Genomic DNA, 17,500 nt, shown 5'->3' on the forward strand with positions numbered 1-17,500 from the left:
ATCCCTTAATATTACCACTAAATGGATTAAGTCTCCCGTATATGAGCCAACTAATCTGGATCACCATAGCTCATAACCGTCTCCCTCAGACAAGAAACAGGCCAATCAGCAACGAGATATTAAAGATAAAACTGAAACCTATTCTGATGAACAGAAGCACAAACACCTGCAAACGTCAAAAAATGCCGCAAGAAAAACGCAGACATTTATGGTAATGGTAATGGTAATGGTAGACCCACACACATTGCTCCCTGACTGTTGATGCTGTGTATTGTCGGTTTGCAAAGTTTAGGCAAAGTAGGAAGCAAATTAGGAATCTGATCAATGTGATTGGTAAGGTTGGACCAATGATTTAAAACTCAGTGCCAAAGTTAAGTGTCACGACGCAAGCATTGCAAACGTTTCCCAATCGACATCGTCATCAGACTATTGGCTTTGTGAATGAGTTGATATTTTTCCAGGCTCTGAGCAAACAGCAAGTGGAGTGAAATGAACATATCTGGGCAGTGGGCAGCCGTGGTGTACTGGTTAGGGCTTCGGGCTTGTAACCGAAGGGTTGCCGGTTTGATCCCCAAACAGTCCACCACGGCTGAAGTGCCCTTGAGCAAGGCACCTAACCCCTCACTGCTCCCTGAGCGCCGCTGGTTGGGCAGGCAGCTCACTGCTCTGGGTTAGTGTGTGATTCACCTCACTGTGTGTGTGCTGTGTGTGTTCACTAATTCGGTTAAATTGGGTTAAATGCAGAGATCAAAACAGTATATATTCTATTCTATTCTATTCTATATCTCCAAATCTGCTGACGAGTCAGCATCAGGACCGCTTCAAAGGGCACTGCTGGACGCAGACGCTGCTCACCTGGTCGTTAAGGAGCTGTTGCCACATCTGAAGGATGTCCTGCAGCTGCTGCCAACGATCCTCACACCACCTACACACACCTGCCCACCTCTCTCCCAGAGACTAGCAGAGAGCGAGAGTGAAGGAGAAAGAGAGAGGGAGAGAGAGGAAGCGAGAGAGCGAGAGAGAGAGAGAGAGAGAGAGAGAGAGAGAGAGAGAGAGAAACAGAAAGGTCAAATAAGTTAGAAAGGAAGGAAACAATATGAGAGGTTAATAGGTGTGAAGAAAGAGATGTTAACACACACAGAGAGAGAGAGATGATATCTTAGAATGCTTAGACACTCCAGACTTGATGAATAGTGTCCATGATGCATTAGGGATCAGAGAGCAGAGAGCAGAGCAATACAGTAGGTCTGACAGGAGGAGCAGCCAAACGCTGCAGCCCACCCTGCTAATAAATCACACTTTATTTGGCTTCTTCACAACGGTCTTTCTCTAGCCACAGACATGCCAACACACACTATAGCACTGTCCAACACACACACACACACAGACACACACACACACGACATACTGTACACCCACACATAACACACACACACATAGCGCGCGCGCACACACACACACAGCTCACCTGCAGTTGCTCCTCCAGGGCAGCGGTGGCGCTCTCGCCACTGTTCTCGTCCACCACCACCACCATGTGCGTCAGAGAGTTCACCTTCACCTGCTCCTGCTCCAGATCCACCTGCAACAGCTGGAGTCAGGGAGGGAGGGGGGGGGGGGAAGATAGAGAGAGGGAGAGAGAGAGACATATTGAGAGAGGGGGAGGGAGGGAGAGAGGTAGAGAGAGAGAGAGAGAAAGGGGGGAGAGAGACATTGAGAGAGGGGGAGGGAGAGAGAGCGAGAGGAAAAAATGGGGAGAGAGAGACATAGACACACAGAAGGGAATAAAGAGAGAAGGATAGAGACAGAGAGGTGGAGAGAAAGAGAGAGTTGAGGATAAAGAAAAGGAGGAGAAACACAAAGGGCCAAAGGGGAAAAGAAAAAGATGTGTTTTTCCAGCTGTGCTTGACACCCCTTGGCACACCCACCTACTGCATGGTTCTAAATCCAACAGAACCTTTAACTAACTCCATAATGTGGGGAAAGAGTTCATTAAGATACCAACCCCAACTCATAAGACCTCCATTATAAGAGTCCATCAATTCAAAATCAATTAAGACTTTATTAAGATAGCCATCCTGACTGGTGATAAATTCACTCCATTAAGAGACCACAGAAAGAATTGAGATATCTGTCCTGAGTTTAAATAGCTAAAACTGGCCGAAGAGGAATATGAGGTGTGTGTAAGTGTGTGTGTGCGTGTGTGCGTGTGTGTGAGAGTGAGTGTGTGTACTAACAGGCACCATAGACAGCAGGAGCAGGCAAGTGCAAGACAGCGTTATTCATTGGCTAAGTCAACAAACACCCCACGTGTCTGCGTGTGTGTGTGTGTGTGAGTGTGTGTGTGTGTGTGTGTGTGTGTGTGTGAACTGGCTACAAAGCCTTTGTGTCTAAATTATATTATTCCTTCTGGACCCCTTCAGTGGTCTGATTTATGATTTAATGATCCAATTAAACCTCTCATTACTATAAAATTCTCCTTCTCTCTCTCTTTCCTTGGACTGAAAATCACTGATTAACCCAAGACCTCAAGGTGTGTGTGTGTGTGTGTGTGTGTGTGTGTGTGTGTGTGTGTGTGTGTGTGTTTATTTTGAGGTTTCAGGCCTCGAATGTTCACCATCTGTGTTAATGTGTCACTGACAAATTAACCACGGATATAAACACACTGATGTGGTGTGAACACACACACACACACACACACAGAAAAGCATTCTCGCTTTGTCGCCCTGGTTTCGTTATTTTAGGAAGCATAGACACTAACGAAGACAGGCAAGCAGAAGAGAAGAGTGAGACCTAAAGAAAGCATGACCTAAAGGTGTGTGTGTGTGTGTGTGTGTGTGTGTGTGTGTGTGTGTGTGTGTGTCTGTGTCCTCAACCCCACAACCACATCAAACCGCATTTTCAACTGCATTCAAACACTATCGTCCAAAAATTCATCTGAATCCGTAAAACGTCAACTGCAAATGCACAGCACAGCTACTGAGCAGAAGCCCTGAAATGCCATCTCATGTAGTTTCAACAGCACCACAGGACTATGTGGCCCTAGTCAGATTATTGACTATATTTCATCATTTTCCTAACATATTTTGCTATTTTCCTAACATATTTCATCATTTTCCTAACATATTTTGTTATTTTCCTAACATATTTCATTATGTTCCTAACATATTTTGTTATTTTCATAACATATTTGATTATTTTCCTAACATATTTAATCATTTTCCTTACATATTTTATCATTGTCCTAACATATTTAATATTTTTCCTAACAGTGTATTATTGTCATAACATATTTTATTATTTTCATAACATATTTTTATTATTTTCATAACATATTTGATCATTTTCATAACATATTTGATCATTGTCCTAACATAGTATATTATTTCCCTAACATAGCCCCAGGTTCCCTCCAGTAAGAGAGCACCTGATGAGTTTGTGTTTGGCTTTCACAGTTGGCTGACTCGGTGGGCCACTTCCCTGTATTGTTGTTGTTGTTTTATAACTTGTGTGCTAGCCAATCAGAAAAGGCTTCCTTACTTTGTGTTGCTCTATCTGTGCGTGGTAGCTGTCCAGGTCCGCGGCGATTGGCTCAGTCTCCATCTTGCGGATCCGCCCCTCTGTCTGCGTCAGCCAATCGGAGAGCTGCTGGAGCTGCTGTTGTTGGAGCTCCATCAGAACTTCGTGGAGCCTGACGAGAAGCGCACAGTGAGTGTGAGTGTGAGTGTATGAGTGTGTGTGTGAGTGTGTGCTTGAGTGTATGTTTGAGTGTGTGTGTGTGTGTGTGTGTGAGTGTGTGTGTGTGTTTACACTGCTGACACTCAGGTCTCCCCAGAATGTGCTAAAGAGGGGATTCCCCATGAGTAAAACCATGTGTGTATTTGCTGACTCAGAGGTGTGTGTGTGTGTGTGTGTGTGTGTGTGTGTGTGTGTGTGTGTGCCCACCTGCTCTGTCGCTCCATGCTGTTGACCCTCAGGTGTTCCCAGCGGGTGTTGAGGAGGCTCATCTGCTCCCTGATCTCCCCCTCCTCCTCCTCGCTCAGGTTGCCGTTGGCGATCAGCTGGTTGCCCGTCTGCAGGACGCTTCCCACGCTGCTCTGGTGCGCCGTCAGCTCCATCATGAAGGCCTGGACACACACACACACACACACACACACACACACACACACACACACACACACACACACACACACACACACACACACACACACACACACACACACACACACACACACACACACACACACACACACACACACACACACACACACACACACACACACACACACACACACACACACACACACACACACACACACACACACACACACACACACACACACACACACACACGCGCGCGCGCGCACACACACGCGCACACACACAAAACATACTGTAAATACACATGAATATGTGCACAGCACATACAAATCTGCACACACACACATTAACACACAATATACTGTATACACATACAAAATCTCTCTCTCTCTCTCTCTCACACACACACACACACACACAAACACAAAATATACTGCAAATACACACGCATATATGCACAGCACATACAAACACACACACACACACACACACACACACACACGTGGACAGACAACGCTTCATGCACAGACACACACATTAATATGGATGCGCAAACATAGGAGCACAATATAAATAAGTATATATACTTTTTTTATATAGATGTATATACGCGCACCTGCATACACACACACGGACATCGTGTCACAAGTGAAATGTCATCTGATGGATGTGTGTGTGATGACTTTGATGGCTCGTTCACAGCTCAGAGCCCCTGCTGTCAGCTTTGCTGGCCCAGCGACACTGATTGATGCGTGTGTGTGTGTGTGTGTGTGTGTGAGTGTGTGAGTGTGTGTGCGTGTGTGTGTGCCAAGCCAAGTCGAGGCCAACAGCTCTCCAGTCCAGGGGACATTAGAGACATCAGGGCCAAGGTTCTTGAGAGTGTGAGTGTGTGTGTATGTGTGTGTGTGTGTGTGTGTGTGTGTGTGTCACAACACTCAGGACCAGGGCTTGTGGAAGACTTGGCAAACAAATCATAAGATGACGCCACCATGCATTAAAGACAGATGGGCCACTCACAAAAGCATTTATAAACCATAACAGAAATTACGTCAATACCTATTGGCTTCATGGAAATCTAATACAGTGTACCATAATGATAAATAAATCTAAATAGGAGGTATTTCTTCAGCTAGTCTGAGGATAGACTATCTCAAAAGTTGAAAAATGATTCGATCACAGCGAATCTACCGGCCCATCTACCAGTCCAAACAGTCCACAACGTTGTGCTGGTACGTGAGTTAAATGCAGTATTTTACACACACATGCTTAAGAGAACAGGTCATTTTTAAAGACTGCAACTACACATTCCTTACATGGAACATTCTGTTTGTGTGATGCAAGACCTGCTCCGGACATCAAAGCAGCGTGGTGCTGAACAGTCCATAAATCACACTGACTTGACTCACTAGATCATATACTCTCCTCTGCTTGTGTGTGATAATGTATAGTAAGTATACACTACATGGCACACAGTGAGTGTGTGGCATCTGAGGTCATAGACTGTATGTCAAATGGAGTTCATCTTCTACAGGTACTGAGTAGAATTACTAAAAACATTTTTGAAAAAAGCTTATGTTATGTTATCTCCAGATGTCCATATTCTCAATATGCTGTTTACAATACGCTATGGTTAAGTGCAGGGTTTGGGATTGGATTAGGTTAAGGTGATCTTCAGGGATTGTTTAATAGCAATTTACAGATGCTTTGTTGAAATACATTCGTAAAGTCTCTGTAGGTAGACTATCAAAGGCAAGGGTTATCTAAACGGTAGCACAGTGTGTGTGTGTGTGTGTGTGTGTGTGTGTGTGTGTGTGTGTTTACCCAAACTGTAACAGTGAGTGGTGTTTGGCTTGGCTGAGGTACTCTCTGCACAGCTCTAGAGAGTTAATCTTCCAGAGGAGTTTCCTGCCTTTGTCCGCGCCGCCAGACCCGCAAAAACATTCACCTTTACAGCCAGAGTGTAAACCTCCCTCTCTCCATCCATCTTTCATCCTCTCTCTCTTGTTCTTTCTCTCTCTCTCATTCTCTCTCTCTATCCCTATCATGGTTCTTTGCACCGTGAAATTCCAAACATTCCCAACATGTACAGAGCATGTTACCCTCGAGGAGAGAGGGGGATAGAGAGAGAGAGAGAGAGAGATAGAGAGAGAGGGGAGAGAGGGGGAAAGGAGAAATAGATAAACAGAGCGGACAAGGAGGGAGTGAGAGAAAGAACAGAAAAATAATGAGAAAGAGTAACATATAAGCATAAAGTGAGAGAGGAAAGAAGGAGCAGAGAAAAAGAAGAGAAAGAGACCCCTTCTACCTTCTCTCTCCCTCTCTCTCTCTCTTTCCCTCTATCTCTCTCTCTCTCTTTCTCTCTCTCCATCTCTCTCTCACACACACACACAGTTGAGTGTTTTTCTGAAAGGTTAAGCCTGTGACTGGGGGATTTAACCTCTGAGAGAGAGAGAAAAAAAGAAAGAGAGTGAGGGAGAGGGAGATGGAGAGAGAGAGAGAGAGAGAGGGAGATGGAGAGAGAGAGAGAGAGAGAGAGAGAGAGAGAGAGAGAGAGAGAGAGAGAGAGAGAGAGAGAGAGAGAGAGAGAGAGAGAGAGAGAGAGAGAGAGAGAGAGAGAGAGAGAGAGAGAGAGAGAATGCTTGCGTGTGGGCAGGGAATTCGAACATTTGACTTCCACACACATTCAGTGCCCGAGCAGGGGAACCCAAGGCATTAGAAGTCATGTTTTCCTGAGTCTCTCTGTGTGTGTGTGTGTGTGTGTGTGTGTGTGTGTGTGTTAATATACAGCTAAGCGAGTCTGCATTTACAGCCGTGTGTGTGTATGAGACGGAAAAACTCATTATCCTTGCATGTGTTTGTGTGTTTGTGTGTTCTTACTTACTACATGCTTGCTACTTTGGACTAGTCCACTGCGGACACTGAAGTCCTTGACGTGTGTATTCTGGTTTAGAAAGGCACCTTTGCTTGAATGTGGAGTACAGGACATTTCACCTCCATCGGAGTAGGTTGGTATGCACAGGTGCATTTATGTACAGTACTGTACTGTGTGCTTACAAGAGTGGGTACATCTGAACATACGAGACTGTGGCTGCAAGAATGTCAAGGTTCCAGGGACCATGTGAGCGAGTGTGCATCATACTTGGTAGGTGTTTGAATGTGGCACATGCATATACGCGGTCGGTCTGAGTGTGTGTGTGTGTGTGTGTGTGTGTGTGTGTACACTATACCTCGTGTGTTTGGAACTGCTCCTTGACCTCCTCCTCTCCTTGGCTCTACAGCGTGTGTGTGTGTATGCATGTGTGCATGTGTGTGTGTGTGTGCGTGCGTGCGTATGTGCGTGTGTGCATGTGTGCATGTGTGTGTGTGTGTGTGTATGCATGTATGTGTGTGCGTGCGTGCGTATGTGCGTGTATGTGTGCATGTGTGTGTGTAGTGTGTGCTGTACCTCGTGTGTGTGGAACTGCTCCTTGACCTCCTCCACCTCCTCCGAGATGTCCCCCTGGCCCTGCAGCGCGTCCTCCGCCGACAGCAGCCACGTCAGCACCTCCTCCAGGGTCATCTGGTACCACTCCAGCTCCGCCACCTCCGGCTCCTCGGCCAATGCCTGCGCAGAGGACACCACAGTCAGCCAATCAGAGCGCTCGCTTGCCGCACAGTCACCAAAACTGGGTGGAGTTCAACCCGAGCAGGACGTTGCAAAGTACATTCTTGTATAAAATAAGAATGAAACCCCAGGGATGAATATGGACCGGGACTGCCAATGGATTTGACAACAAAATGGCAAACACACACACACACACACACACACACGGAAACATGCACTCAGCTAAGTCTTTTGTGAAGCTATGCAATGAAACACCCTGAAAGTCCTGGTCACATGATGGAGTTGAGTAAAAGTGTGTGTGTGTATGTGTGTGTGTGTGTGTGTGTGTGTGTCTGTGTGTGTATGTGCCTGAAAAAACACTGAACCACCCGATATCATTGATCCACCCGTTGGAAGAATGTCACCAGACTGAATAGGCGTGAATGTGTGCCTGGACACATGGGAAAACACTCAAACACACACACACACACACACACACACACACACACACACACACACACACACACACACAGTCACACACACAGTCACTCACACACACAGTCACACACACACGCCTTTTTACAGTTACACCCATGTTCCCTCCTTCTCACTCACACATGCACACACCAACAAACAGATACACACACACATACAGAAAACACAGAAACACACACTCTCACACACACACACACACACACACAATCAGCATTAGATGACACAATAGCTCTCCACCCATAGCTTATAATAAAAGCCTCTGGGCAACGTGGGAAAAGAGGTGTGTAGGTGTGTGTGTGTGTTAGGGTCAGGTCTGTCATCATGAAAAGGGCTGAAACAACATACAGCAACGTACAAGTATTGTGTAAGTCATCTAAATCTTTTGCATCTTGTGTAAATTCACTCGTGAAGAGCATACAGTCTAAAACACTTGGTGGTTCTTTGCCTTTAACTTAACTTACACTTCATCTTTGAACATTTCACATAGAGATCCCACTGACAGCCAAGCAACTGACACAACTGACAAGAGTCTGTCACAATCACGATGGTTCTGAAAGTTGCTTCAAAAGAATGTTCTAGAGAGAAGACTAGAAGGTTCCTCCACTAAAGACGCCCGTTTCTCTTTGAGCGTGTTGAGCAGGATGGTAGCCTGTCGCCGTGGCGCTGTCAGTTCTGCTGTTGTTGTTCTTTAGTGCACTTAACTGCAGTCGTCAGTTCCGCCGTTACGCCCGCTGTTACAGTATGTGAGCGGGGTCGCAGTATGAGTGCTTTGACCTTTTAACCAATCGCCTGGTGTGAGGTTTGAAAACCCACCGCGGTCACACACACACACACACACACACACACACACACACACACACACACACAGAGAGAGCAAAAGAAAGAGAACGGGAGAGAGAGCAAGAGAGAGTGGGAACGCAAGAAAGAAATAAAAAGTGAATGAAAGGATAGAAGTGGGTGAGAGGCAAGGAAAGAATATAGAAAAAAAATGAGGCTGAGGGTGGGGAAGAGCGAGAGAAGAGAGAGAGAGAGAAGGGGGCTGGTGGAGGGAAAGAAAAGAACACTACTGATAGAGAGAGAAGTAGAAAAAGAGAAAGATGTCAGTCAGAGAGAGAGAGTGGGAGAAAGAAAGGGAGAGAGAGAGAGAGAGAAGAGAGAGAGTGTGGGAGAGAGGTAATAGGACTGGAGAGTGGTCTATGCATGCAATGGTAAAACCCAATGGTGGCATGAATGCAAGCTTTGTCTTAAGCCCTCCCCCTCAAAGCCAATGGAAAAGGTCATTGGCTGAAAATATTCTCTCGCATTTAACAACAACCCACACACTCCATCTCCAGCAGTGCCCCTCCCATTCCACTGAAGCTCTCGCCAGTGTGTGTGTGTGTGTGTGTGTGTGTGTGTGTGTGTGTGTGTGTGTGGCCGTGGAACCATTTCAGAACATACATGTGTGTAAGGCGTGTGTGTGTCACTATGGTTCGTGTGTGTATATGTGCATGCGTGTGCATGTCAGGGTGTGTGTTTGTGTGCAAGTGTGTGATATGAGGCAATAATGCTGAACTTGCTCACCCCTGTGCCTGATGCTGCACGTGTGTGTGTGTGTGTGTGTGTGTGTGTGTGTGTGTGTGTGTGTGTGTGTGTAAACTTTGAGAGAGAAATATTTTTCCTTCTGGTATGAGAGCACTACAGCACATCATTTCCCATGTGGTAGACCAGTGTTAAGGCAACAGAGTACCACACACACACACACACACACACACACACCCAAACAGACCTCGTTCCCCACCCTATCTCAACGTTTCCAGGGTTGGCAGGACAGCTGGAAACTCTCTGCGTGCCTCCCTGATTCTGTGTGTGTGTGTGTATGTATGTGTGTGTGTGTGTGTGTGTGTGTGTGTGTGTGTGTGTGTGTGTGCGTATGCGTGTGAGTGTGAGTGTGTGTGTGTGTGTGAGCGTGTGTGTGTGTGTGTGTGTGTGTGTGTGTGTGTGTGTGTGTGTGTGTGTGTGTGTGCACGTGCGTATGCGTGTGAGTGTGAGTGTGAGTGTGTGTGTGTGTGTGTGTGTGTGTGTGTGTGCGAGTGTGTGTGCGAGTGTGTGTGCGAGTGTGTGTGTGTGTGTGTGTGTTTATAAGCATGCATATGCCAGCCCTACTGCTGGTTTTATAGCTCACAGCTCAATAGCGGGAGTGACTCAGTTTTACCACCAAAAAAGAGAGGGGGTGTAGAGAGATAGAGGAAGAGAGAAAGAGAGAGAGAGAGAGAGGAGGGAAATAAAAAGAGTAGAACCAGATGGCTAACGGCCAACGGATGATGCTCGTTAAACTCAGTCATGGTTAGGCTTCAGGAGTCATTCATTAAGCACTCAGAGGCCATCAATTGCTGCAAACCCTAAAGAACCCAGAGAGGGGGAAAAAACTACAAATCCCAGACTGAGGCATCCAAATCCAAGGCCAGCTGTGCAACAGAGCGTGGGAGTGCGAGGCCTCAACTCACTGCTCTCTGCACCCGGTGAACTGTCTAAGAAGGCCAGACATTTCTTGCTTCTGAATGCGTAAATCTATCCTCTTTCTGGCATTCCTCACAAAGACTACACGGCCCACCATGCAACAGGATTTCAATCAGGTTCGGAAACTCTACAACTGCAGCCAACTGCAGCATGTGTGCGCTTTGGGATTGCTGTACAGATGCTCTTGGGCTAAACGGGGAGCAAGTTGCATGGAGCATAACTGCACCGTTAAAATCAAACCTTTTGGTAAACTAGCAACTGCATAAAATAGTTGGTGTCATTCAGTGTCGCCCCCCCCCCCCTCCCCCCCCCCCCTCCCCCCCCCCCCCCGTGTGTGAGACCCTTCTGTAGGCACCTGTCCATCCAACGTCACATGGCATTAAAGGGACACTTCACCGATTAGCATTAAGCTTTGTATCTTTAGAAAACCAGTCATGTTTTTGAATGGTCGTGCATCATTCATCATTTTACATCATTGAGAGCAGGAAGTCCTATTCATGGGTTTCATTGAAATCCGTATTTCTCCCATCTCAAGGCAAACTGAGGGAATGATGCACGACCATTCAAAAACATGACTGGTTTTCTAAAGATACAAAGCTTAGTGCTAATCGGTGAAGTGTCCCTTTAAGAGCTGAGGAGGACGGCACAACCGAATAGCTGCTCTGCGAGACCTCAGATGACACAGCTACGATGCACGGTAATGACCCAGTGACGGAGAACTGCCGAGTTGCAAGCCATTTTGGAAGGACAGGTTTATTGCATGACTCATGGCATGATGCTTGGAACAGGCTTCCAAATCAGCCCCTTGGTTCATCGAACAGCGCCAACGTGACAATATGTCTGCATTGTGTTCCCCTTAGTCATTAAAAAAATCATATTCACATGAATGGAATATGCCCTTTCTCTATCGGCCTACACCGTCTTTCATGATGCATCTCTCCTCTTCATAAGAGTAATTGCATTCCTCTCTGCTAACTGTGGTGCCAATTATCACCTTCCGTTCAAACATGCTGTGCATACATAGATAATCACAATGTTCTGTGATGGCTTCAAGGCTGGGTAAATTGCAGCGTGTGTGTTAAATTAACATGCATGTTCATCGCCCAGTACTGTGAAGACTCGAGTAGAAACATCCAAAACTGCATTCATTGAAGCAAACATGCTAAATAGACAATACAGTATGTACTATTTGTAAATATGCTTGCTCATTTGAAAGAAGCAATTCTTACTGTGTACTGTTAGTTTATATGCAAGTTTGCTTCTATGGTCAATTTTAGTTTTTTCTTAGAATTTGTTTGCAGGTTTACACACATTTTTACACACACAAAACTTCAGAAAATCAGGCCCAAGTACTTCAGAACAGTAACCAAAGAGCAAGACCATTACCCAATGGACAAGGACAGAACGGATACATCACTGACCAAGGTGACCCTCACAAATATGAGTAGCCAGCATGTGATTCCTCCCCATTGATAGCCACTGTGCTTCCCATCTGTTCTGTCCTAAAAAACACTACATTACCCAATATGCCGCTCTCCTAAAATGCCTCTCTCACTACTGCACTGAGTGACCTTAAAGGTGTAGTCCTTGATTGGAAACCATTACACTGCTCATCAAATTCAACTAAATCCTGTTTATAATGTCCTGGTTAATGATGAACAAACGCAGTGGTTCTGACTGAATACACTAGTTGTGCAAATCAATACGTTGCCTTGGTGACAGAAAAAGGAAGTAGATTTGGTGAAAATTTGCTCCAATTCCACTAACCTTTCGCCAGAATCAAGGAACATCTTTAAAACAACATACAACCATCATGTTCTACTTTCACGAGCATAACCACTTAGAGATGACATATCCCACAATGCACTGCCACTCTTCATAAACACCAGTGTCCAAAAACACCATTGGGCATGACCCCTAGATTGTATCAAAACAAACCAGAATGGGCGCAGTTTCCCTCCATCGCTAACGACCCTGCTGACAGCAACGGCAAAAAAAAAAAAACAACGGCATTCTGGGACGGCTCTCTCACCGTGGGAGGGCTGGCGGGGGGCGGAGCCTCCTCCGGCTCCATGCGGAACTTCCGCGGCAACGTCTCCACCTCTCTGATGTCATCCATTGTGATGTCGTTGGGGAGCACGGCGAAGAGGGAGGTCACGTACATGATGATGGACTTCTTGTCGGGGAGCTGGACGGCCACGTCTGCAGAGAGAGGGGTCAAGCCCACTTTAATACAGATCTACAGTAATTTCCCGCATATAAGCCGCATTGTGTATAAGCCGCAGGACAGTGTTTTAAGAAACAAATGTTAAAAGAAACAAAACCATATTAACACCATATTAATTGCCCCCCTGTATTAACCTCATAGCTGAAGAACTTGCAAACTTGCAAAACTTTCAAAATCAATGTATAAGCCGCGGCTAATAGTAGGGAAATTACGGTACAGGTGCTCAACCCACGGCCACCATCATCTCATCAAATAGCCACTGTTAGTTTTCTCCTTTTTGTATTAGTTTAACTCCTACAGTCATTGTCCAGTAGCCCTTTTCCATTTTTTTCTTCTTTTCCCTCATATATTTGTTCAATGCGCTGAAGCACTTTGGTGCGACTCGTAAATGTGCTATGGAAGTAAATATTGACTTGACTATGATAAGGACTTACCTGATGACTCTAAAGACCACATGCTGACATAAATGAGGTCACTGACCATTGACTCAATAAATCAATTCTTGTCATAATACATTTTTACAGAAATGTGGTGTAATAGAGCTATTACACCACATTTCTGTAAAAATGTATTATGACAAGAATACAGTATGTCTGGAGAAGAACATAACCAATGTTATATAAAGCATGTTTGGGAGAATGAATCAATATAAAATAAAGAAATACAGCATCCGCACACAAACAATCACACACACACACCTACTGCCATAGTATTGGGGCATGTTCATACCTTCTGGGTCCAGCAGCCTCTCAATGGCCAGCTGTTCCTTAGCGATGCTGAAAGCATGGTCCAACCTCTCCACGGGCGTCATACGCTGCACTTTGTCCCAGCTAACAACATTGGGCCTGCAAACACAAACATACACGCAACACGGTCAACTCACAGATTCTTGCACACATATATAAACTTGCTCACCATCAGCATTCACAAACTATGGACGGCAAGTTCAAAGGTCAAATCCGGTACATCCGGTGCACTTTTTAAAGGCAAACCATGCAAAACATGTTCAGAGACTCATTTTTGTCTATTTTCTACTATTGATTAATGAGGAGCTGCCACAAACATACAGTCATAATACATTATACATAGATCACTCCCCTGCACTGCAAAACCCACTTGGCAGGATAAACCACCTGGAACAACGTCCCTAAAAAAACTAGTGCAGTTTCCTCCTGAAGTACTACATCCAGGAACAACGTCCCTATAAAGACTGCCGCAGTTTCCTCCTAAAGTACTACATCCATTTGCAAACTAATTGAAAAGAGGAGAATAGGTCTATTTCTCCACAACGTGGCCGTACGAGGATAAGAACAGCCTAAAACAATGTGTTTGAACTAGCACTGCAAGAGCGGGATCACAGAGACAGCTTAGAAAATCACTACTCTGCCCGAGGGGACTTGAAAACGACTCTTTGCGAGCACTTTTTTTAGACAACTTTTTGGAAGAGTTTAAGAGGATCTTCGCGTTCCTCCCCTCGAGCGCAAGGAGCACAGCAGACGTCCGGGCCTGGGGGTGCGATCGGATCGACTCGTGGTATCTCAGCACTGCTGTCAAAAGACTACAGTGAGCGCGCCAGCGAGTGTGTGTCATCCCAGCTATCCTGTCAGACACCAGAGAGGGAACCGCCTGACACGTTTTACAAGCCGCGCCGCTTTTTTTCTTTTTGCGGGGTGTGTGTGTGTGTGTGTGTGTGTGTGTGAGTAGGGGGGGTGGGGTGACAACAAGAGGGGTTTTGTTGGGAGAAGTCGTCCTGTGTCAGCTATGCGTGTCATGTCACGGAACATCACAGAACTCTACACTTCCAAAGAGAATTGTGACTTTGGATCTCCTCTATACGATGTGAGCATTTACGTGTGTGTGTGTGTGTGTGTGTGTGTGTGAGTAGGGGAGGTGGGGTGACAACAAGAGGGGTTTTGTTGGGAGAAGTCGCCCTGTGTCAGCTATGCATGTCATGTCACGCCACATCACAGAATTCTACTCTTCCAAAGAGAATTATTTACATGTGCGTGTGTGTGTGTGTGTGTGTGTGCATGTGTGTGTGCGTACATTTATATGTGAGCATATGCCAGCTCTACTGCCGTTTTTTTTTTATGCCTGCACCCCCAACACACACGCACACACGCACACACACATACACACACACACACACACACACACACACGTGTCCCCCTGTAAATGCCTGGATACAAGGGCATGCACAAGAATGCCGTCATGGCCCAAATTAAACACAAACTCTGGTGTGAACAACCACACCCCAGGCTATAATTAAAGTTAAGGCAAAAGGAAAACAAGGCTTGTCAGTCTGGCTAGTGGAACACCCCCACAGACAAACACTTTAAATCAACCATCGGCTGCATGCCGCTCTTCACATCATAGGACGCAGAAGCAACATTTTGCATTCAAATTCATTGCCGTCACTATGCATACAGTATGTTGACGAGGTGCCGTTGAATAATTCTGCACGTCGACAGACGTCTCCCAAGGTCTTCACATAGAACATGTGAATTGAGCATCACATAGCTGGTGGTAATTCGTGTTATGACTGGAATCTAAATGGAATACTTCCGACACGGCAGAAATTATCTGCAAGGTCGACTTTCACCCATAGAAAACACACTCATATCTTCTAAAGACTCGGGAACCATCCACTGCAGTCTGAAATCAGCTTGACTTTCCCCGGCATACTTTTATTAGCTGAAATGTGTGCAAAGTGCTTTGAATAAAAGCACCTGGTGGGAACAGCCATGTAAATGTGGGTTTTCACTGAAGGCTTTAGCTAAACGAGGCAGTCTCCTGCTGAGCTGGGGTATGCAGAGGCTAATGCAGCGTGTGTGTGTGTGTGTGTGTGTGTGTGTGTGTGTGTGTGTCTGTGTGTGTGTCTGTGTGTGTGTCTGTGTGTGTGTCTGTGTGTGTGTCTGTGTGTGTGTCTGTGTGTGTGTCTGTGTGTGTGTGTGTGTCTGGCTTAAGCAACATCGCACAGCACAGCCACACACACTTCTAGGGTGCAGAAGCGCGAGAGAGAGAGAGAGAGAGAGAGAGAGAGAGTGAGTGTGTGAGTGTGTAAGTGAGTGAGTGAACCACATAGAGGACAAGAGGGCAGCAGCCGGCTGGGGGCAAATTAAGATGTAGAACTGTGTGTGTGTGTGTGTGTGTGTGTGTGTGTGTGTGTGTGTGTGTGTGTGTGTGTGTGTGTGTGTGTTTGTGTGTGTGTCCATGTCAATTCAAGTGTCTCTGAGTGTGTATGTGTGTGCATATGTGTGCACATGTGTATGTCTGTTTTTGAGTTTGTATCTCTGTCTAGTCAGTGTGTGTGTGTGTGTGTGTGTGTGTGTGCATTGGTGTCTTCTCAGGAAGAACCCCTGTGCTCCACAAACACAACATGGACTCTCCAAACACACTCGCACCCTCTCTGGCCCCTGGTGACCTTTCCCTAGAGACCGCCACAGACCGATGAACCCCCAAACAAAAACGAACTACCGGCCAAGAAAACATCCCTTTACACACACACACACACGCACGCACGCACACATGCACGCACGTACGCACGCTAGACAAAAGGATGAGTTTTACCGTTTGATTGCAGGAACAAACACTGATTCTTTTTGACATGCATTTGCGTGGGGATTTGGATATGCACCCACCACATGCACACACTGTATGTGTGTTTACACCCATGGCTCTAAGGATGTGTTTCCCCATCTCATTTCCACTCCAGCAGGAGTTCAAACACACACACACACACTTTGGATGTTAATCTCGTGCATTTTTTGCCTGATTTCTCTGCTCTGAGGGAGTAGCACACAAGTGGGAGTTGTTTATGCTCACAGAGGCGGGTGTTGGTTCAGCGTGCTCATGTGTGTGTGTGTGTGTGTGTGTGTGTGTGTGTGTGTACCTGAAGCGGTGCATGATGGCGTTGAAGGCCAGGCCGTCGGCCCAGCTGGTGGTGAAATTGAGAACGTTGACGTCGCCGTGGCCACGCGTGACGTTGCGCACCCAGCTCAGCAGGAGCTTCTCGCTATTGGTCTGATGGAGCGACGACATCACGTCTTTCATCACATCCTTCACCTGATTGGAGGAATACGAAATGAGAGACGAAGAAAAGGAAGTTCACACCAGTGTCGGCCATCTCTACTGGAACACTAGACACACACACACACACACACACACACACACACACACACACATCGTACTCAACATAGAGTCTGTTGCGTTCACTAGCGTTCACTTCTTTCACCACTAAAAGAAGACTCGACCTGAGACTGCTCTCAATAGCTTATTTACCCTTTCTGCAGCTGTGTGTGTGTGTGTGTGTGTGTGTGTGTGTGTGTGTGTGTGTGTGTGTGTGTGTGTGTGTGTGTGTTCCTTCAGCAGAGGAGGGGGCTGTGGACAGGTGCAGAGGTTTGCTTTGGACAAGTAAGGGTGTGTTAGTGTGTGTGTGCATGACAGAGAGTGTGTGTAGTGTGCGTACAGTATGTGTGTGCCTGTGAGTGGGGTGGGAGAGTGTTTGCATGAGCAAGAGTGGAATTAGTGTGTGTGTGTGTGTGTGTGTGTGTGTGTGTGTGTGTGTGTGCTCACCTGCCAGTGGAGAATGATATTCC

General features: G+C 46.2%; 1 protein-coding gene across 5 annotated transcripts in view; it reads right to left on the reverse strand.

Annotated features, from left to right (window-relative positions):
• The window catches only part of utrn (utrophin), a 157,904-nt gene that overhangs the window by 108,134 nt on the left and 32,270 nt on the right, over positions 1–17,500 (reverse strand). For all 5 annotated transcript variants that reach the window (XM_062551192.1, XM_062551193.1, XM_062551190.1 and 2 more), the window contains 9 exons: positions 17,478–17,500; positions 16,795–16,967; positions 13,632–13,747; positions 12,708–12,877; positions 7,544–7,702; positions 3,943–4,124; positions 3,538–3,688; positions 1,469–1,588; positions 856–957 (listed from right to left, as the gene is read on the reverse strand). The exon at positions 17,478–17,500 is cut by the window's right edge and continues 70 nt beyond it. In XM_062551192.1, coding sequence (XP_062407176.1) covers positions 856–957; positions 1,469–1,588; positions 3,538–3,688; positions 3,943–4,124; positions 7,544–7,702; positions 12,708–12,877; positions 13,632–13,747; positions 16,795–16,967; positions 17,478–17,500 — 1,196 coding nt within the window. The remainder of the gene's footprint in view (positions 1–855; positions 958–1,468; positions 1,589–3,537; positions 3,689–3,942; positions 4,125–7,543; positions 7,703–12,707; positions 12,878–13,631; positions 13,748–16,794; positions 16,968–17,477) is intronic.

The sequence above is a fragment of the Sardina pilchardus genome, chromosome 12 (assembly GCF_963854185.1).
Source record: "Sardina pilchardus chromosome 12, fSarPil1.1, whole genome shotgun sequence".
NCBI classification, from domain to species: Eukaryota; Metazoa; Chordata; class Actinopteri; order Clupeiformes; family Clupeidae; genus Sardina; species Sardina pilchardus.